Source organism: Gavialis gangeticus, unplaced genomic scaffold (genome assembly GCF_001723915.1).
Source record: "Gavialis gangeticus isolate Ggan-Ray unplaced genomic scaffold, GavGan_comp1, whole genome shotgun sequence".
NCBI lineage: Eukaryota > Metazoa > Chordata > Crocodylia > Gavialidae > Gavialis > Gavialis gangeticus.
The window spans coordinates 42017032-42022973 of NW_017729034.1; the positions used below are offsets into that span (position 1 = coordinate 42017032).

Sequence of the window (5942 nt, forward strand, 5' to 3'; positions counted from 1 at the left end):
GTTGTTTTGTTTTTAAATAGCCTTTAAAGTTTGCAAAAGCCACTAAATGCTACAAGCTCCTCTGGGCTTAATCCTTCTATCACTGGGCACCTCGACATGTGCTTTCATATGCATTAGCCTACTTTAATGCACATTAACCCATCACTAAAAAAAGTGCTATTTAGTTAATGCGCATTAAAATAGGCTAATGTGCATTAAGCATCACTTAAAATCCATGCTGTTTAGTTACTGCGCATTAACACAGGCTAATGCACATTTTCCTAGTACCTCACAATGGAGGTTTCCTATACACGTTCAGGGAGCTGGCTCTGTGCTGGAAATCCAGTGCATCACAGCAGACTAGCATCACGTGTATCAGCATCTGTGTGCCAAAAAATGGTGGTGAGGCACTTTGTATTAAAGCTTGAACTTTAATTGAAAGTACCCCGCTGCCATTTTTGGCACTGGGGACACTGATACATGTGATGCTTGGGCCCTTTTAATTAGCACAGCTCACTAATTAAAGCACCCCCCCCATGCCTCCCAGAGCACTTGTAAAAATGCCCTGAGGTACTATATTTCATGCATATTAATTAAGTGCGTTTAATGCATGTGTAGATGTGCCCCCTTATTTGTATAATAAATAGGTCTTCAGCCCCACATGGCTTAATTAGGGGAAAGGAAAAACTCGGAAGAGAGGAGCAGGACAGGAGGTGCCTGTTCCTGTGACAGTGAAAGCATGTGTATATGTGTCTATCTTAACTTCTGGAGGACTGAGGGGCAAGGACCCCTCATTTCTGCTCTTGCCAATAGATGACATGATGAAACAAATAAACAGAACAAGGTAGACCACCACCTACACAAAGGTATTCTCGGTTTCAGGAAATATTTGACAATTTTTAACTGTGGTCAACTAATAGGCAGTCAATTGACCAATCAGTTGATATTTTTTGACCAGCCAATTGACTAGCTTGAAAACAGCCTAGGAGAGAGATGACTAAGAATTTAAGCAGGAATATTATTAGCTGAAATAAGAAAAGGTGGAGGATTTTCAAAACTGTATCTGAACTGTATTTCAATTCTAGCTATGTGTATTGGAGAATAACAAGAACTTCTAAGACCAAAGTATATCTTAAGCAAAATTTTTTTTAAAATGTCAATAGGCGGTATTTTTATCACTTTTGTCCTAAATCAACCATTAAAATAAACTTTTCATGTTGCAAAAATGAAGAGCTAACCTGAAGTTTGGATCCAGTATCTTCACTTTGAACACATAAATGCCAGACTGTTCCGTGTTCCAAATAAGCGAATTTAAACCAGAGCGGTTTAAAATGTGATACTGCTGAGCTAGGTCTTGCAGATTTTCATGTGAGAACTCAAAACAGGAGTTATAATTCTAAACAGAAACAAAAAAGAGTTTCTCTATCTCTTGGGCTATTTTTGAAAACCAGTTAGAAACAGACCCACATACAGGGTTCTGGATTTGTAACAGCTAAAAAAAAAGACAAGTACATGAGGATTCAATAAGCATACACCAATTAGAGACTAACTAAATTACGCCACTTCTGACTGTCTTTTTCTTTTGATAGCAGGATAAGAAGAAACCAAATCTAGCCAGAACAACAACAAAAAAATTCCTTTAACTAACTGCACTTCTAATAAGTTTTCTGCACTCAGTAGGAGATTTATTGATCTGCCTTATAATTTATTGGTTTCCATATCCAAGTACAATAAACCAAGACTGGCAGACAAAATATAAAATACATAGAAAATGAATAAGCCTCAAAAAATATTTCAAAGCAATAATGCATACTTAGGGAAGGTACTGCCCTAAGTCTGAAGGGGCATGGAGAGGTCACATCATGGTTGAAGTCCCCAGAAGAAATTTTTGGGTATATATGGCAAGGTAGTAACTCTTCAAAGTCTGTACAGTATACTCTCCTTCTCCACATTCAGCCAGCTACATAGGCTAGCATGGAGAAAATGAGACTTGAGGCCATGGCTCCTATGTACCTTGCATTATTAGCACTGGTAGGGGTCTTAGCAGGGACTGAATTTCCAATGGGATTCTGGTCAGCCAAGAGCAAAAATAACTATCGTCTTCTCTCAGAAGGTACAATAAATACTTATTCTGAAAGTTAGAAGCTTATGTAAATGTCTCAATAATAATCCTTTCTAAAAATGGCAGAAGTAACATCTCAAATAGTAAGGAAAATACTATCAAATATGGTAGTTAACATTTTTAAGTAATTTTAGAACTTTTTAAAAGAAAGTACTCTAAGGCTGGTATACAGATATGAAAGCAGCTGTTTTTATTTTACCTTTCCTTCTCCCTGAGAAATATTTAATTGTTTATCCAGTACAAACTGGATAACTGCAAAGTGTATTCATATTATTACGTTATTTCTAAAAATGTAACTTCTTACATGTGGCCCCCAAATGTCATCTAATTCAATTTCTTGATTTTTATGGTTCTCAAGCAGTGAAAACCAATTCTGTGCTTCACGTGAACAGCCTACCTGTTAAAAAATATAAAACACACAAAAAAGGATATTAGCCTCTGTGTCTGTGAATCAGCTGATGGTAGCAGTGCATACATGAGCACAGCATGGCATTGTGTTTCAATCTATTTTATGTATATTTCTCTTATAGCTTCTAAGGTGAAAGCACACAGGTACAATTATAAGAGAATTAAACATTAAAAGGAGAAGATTATGCCTGTAGTAGTAAAATGGCTGCAAAAATATTATGCTGGTAAAGAATGACAATGAGTGGACTTCTAGCCCTCAAAAGCAGCTACAATATTGCACTGAATTCTGTTAGGAGTTGGCACCACAAAAGCAATATGTGCTTCAGAAAAAGGGACCAATATAGTGAAGCACTGAGAAAAGGTTATGGCATTAAAAAAGAATGAGTAGGACAGTGACCCCCACATGTCCTCTTTCATTAATCACTGTAGGCAGGCCCTAACTCTACTGTAGTTAATAGTGAGAATTTAGTAATTTAAAGATCAACTGTCCTAAGTGCTCTAAAAATCACTTGAATTGTCTTAACACTTTATTTCATGGAGGGTGCAAGGTGTAGGGGTCTATATTTGGGATCACTTGAGTAAGGGGTTTGAGAATCTAAGGGTTAGCTGTTTAGCTGCTTAAGTGCCAAACATGCCATATATGCAGGTAGCAATTTTAATGCTGGTAAAATGGATGCATAAGCATGTGTGCACACACCCAACACGTGGTAGTTGGCACAACTATGTATGTGGCAGTGTTGTGGACATGAGTCTCCACAGCATGAAAATGTAAACAGCTGGAAACCTACTACTAGCAGGTGTTAGACTCCAGAGAAGAAGCCTCCCGTGTCTTAGCCCAATAGATGAGTGGTTAGGGCACTTGCCCAGAAAGCTTCACAGTCCTGTTTCTATTGTCCAGCTTTCCCCATGTTTTCTTTCATAGCATGACCTGTCCCTAATAGCCTGTAAACTTTGTCACTCTGTCTAAAAATGAAGGCATTATTTTGCTTTCAGTTGCATCTAATTTGCACAGCTATATTCTTCACAGAATTTTATTTTAAGAGCCATATGGATGCCATGTGTTAGTCATGTATAGCAAATAGCTATTCACGTATGTTGCCCACAAACACAAGAACACAGACTAAAAGTCAAGGTGATTTTCATGGTTCTCTTTTTCACTCATTGCCATGTATTTTCTCTCTCTTTTTTTTTTTTCCCTCTTCTCTTAAATTATCTTTTAATTTTGATGGTTCACGCAATTGATTTTGAACAATTTATGCTGGTAAAACCAGTAAATAACATGCTAAAGTTTGTAAGTAGTGAAACCTGTGACTTAATACTTCCCTTCGAAGAGTAGCTGTCAGTTTATTTATACCTGGTTAGAAAAGTAAACATAAATAAAAAAAGTCAAACTTTGTGTCTGTAGCAGGGCGCTGAGGTACCTGCTACTTGTGGAGCCGTAAGTGAGGAGCCCAGCTGTGGGTTGCCAGGGAGTCAGCTGACTGGAAGGGGCAGGGCCTGGCTCCCATATAACTCCCAGGCTGAAGCCAGGCAGGCAGTTCCCTGCTAGCAGCCATAGGGGAAGGAGCTCTGCCCAACTGGAGAGGAGAGGCAACGCTAGACTGCAGGTACAGCTCTGAGACTGGGGAAGGATAGAGCACCCCTCACGTGGCGGGACTAATGTTTTAGTGGAGTGGCTTGAATTTATGTTGCAGTCCAGGGGCTTGAGTTTTCTGTTTGCAGTTTACTACCGGAGGGCTGGGTGAGGCTATTAGGGGATGGAGGAGGCCTCACAGGGGAGCCATGGCTGTGTGGAGACCCCAGAGAAGCCCCAGAGGAGAGGCTGTGAGAAGCTCTGCAGAGGGGGCAGTGAGAAGCCCCAGAAAGGGGGCTGCAGAAAGCCAGAGTGCCTGTGGGGCGTGTTTCCAAGACCAAAGGTGCATTAATGCAAAGTTGGCATGGTAGGGGGCACTAGGGGAGAGCACAGCAACCCTATGACGTTTCTCCTTTGCCTGGTACAGTGTCTAACCAATTCTACAGCTCATATATTTAAAAATGTTGTCTAAAGAAAAGGAGGCTTACATCTGCCATAGATGAGTTGTATCCAAAGTCAGTTCTGCCTTTAATCTCCCATAAAATATAATTTGCCTCAACCATTTTAACAAATGTGTTGCCATCATAGCTGTAAAAAATAAAAGATAACTGCAATGTCAATTTAATAAAAGCAGTAGCACACCAATGGACAAATTCTGCCTTTGAATACACGGCCATGGAGAGAATCATGGACAATAAGGTATCTATGTGCAAGAAGAGTGAGAGATATGCAGGGAGCCCACAAGCACCCTACTCAACTGTGAACTGGGACAAAGAGAGGACAACAACATGGATGAGACTGAAGGATCTTTAGGCATCTTTACATGTGCTGGGGTGGGGGGAAGGGGAGCAGCAATAATTAAAGAGCCTGCAGCATCTCATGTTCTTAGCATCCTGCACATCAAGAAGGCCAGCAGGGGCTGTTTAACTTTAGTTAAATCCCCCCTGCCGCCATTTTGAAGTACAGGGATGCTGAATACATGTGACACTGAGGCTGCTGGAGCGTGCTAATTAGCACACTCCAGCAGACTCAATTAACTGAGCACATGTCAGTGCAGGTTTTGGGCATGCATGTAAGTGCTCTTTATGTAGATCTTCCTTCCTGGGCTTACAGAACATTGATATTTACTAATGTAACGCTCACCATTGGACTGAAGCTGTATTTTTGAAGCTTCATAGCACTATACAGCCTTGGGGAAGGTATCTGCCTCTTGCTATACAATACTGTACTTACAGAGCAATATCAGGGCGAAAAGGATCTCTGTAGTAAACCTCCATTAGGCAGCCATATTTATCCCAATCATAATCTGTCACCTAAAATAAAGCTGTATTAATATGCTGTATTTCATGACATAATATGCAGATATATCAAAATAAAACTCCATAGTTCACTTACCATATCTATAGGTGATGAGTGCCATAAAAAATTCCTAATATAAAGAGAATTTATTGTTGATTTTTTTTGTATCTTTTAAAACATTTCCCTCTTTCTGATTCCAACTGGATTGGTTTGCCTATATATATGACTTAAAATGTAACATGCAATTTTTTTTTTTTTTATGGCTTGGAAAAAATAAGTGAAATTATTTTGTTTTACTAATCTTTCTCTATAAAGTTCTAAATTCTCCTATATCACTGGACATGTTGGAGGCACTCTCAACTTAAAATAACACATGTGCCTGAAAATGCATAACCAATATTGGTATAAGCAGTATCCTAAACTAGTAACTAAAGCAGAGTTTCCCAACCTTTTTGCCCCATGGCACACTTATCTAAATAAAAAAAGCACCGTGGCACACTGAATGTGAAGCAGTGGGCAGGAGGAGGTGGCGTGCAGCCATCTGGACACTGATGGAAGGGG

The 5942-nt window shown here is 39.5% G+C and overlaps 1 protein-coding gene across 1 annotated transcript in view; it reads right to left on the reverse strand.

Annotated features, from left to right (window-relative positions):
* CUNH1orf101 (chromosome unknown C1orf101 homolog) overlaps window positions 1-5942 on the reverse strand; it is a 116716-nt gene that overhangs the window by 6009 nt on the left and 104765 nt on the right. The window contains exons 16-20 of the mRNA XM_019526716.1: window positions 5478-5511; window positions 5316-5395; window positions 4571-4670; window positions 2406-2498; window positions 1218-1375 (exon numbers count right to left, since the gene is read on the reverse strand). Of these exons, the coding sequence (XP_019382261.1) occupies window positions 1218-1375; window positions 2406-2498; window positions 4571-4670; window positions 5316-5395; window positions 5478-5511 (465 nt within the window). The remainder of the gene's footprint in view (window positions 1-1217; window positions 1376-2405; window positions 2499-4570; window positions 4671-5315; window positions 5396-5477; window positions 5512-5942) is intronic.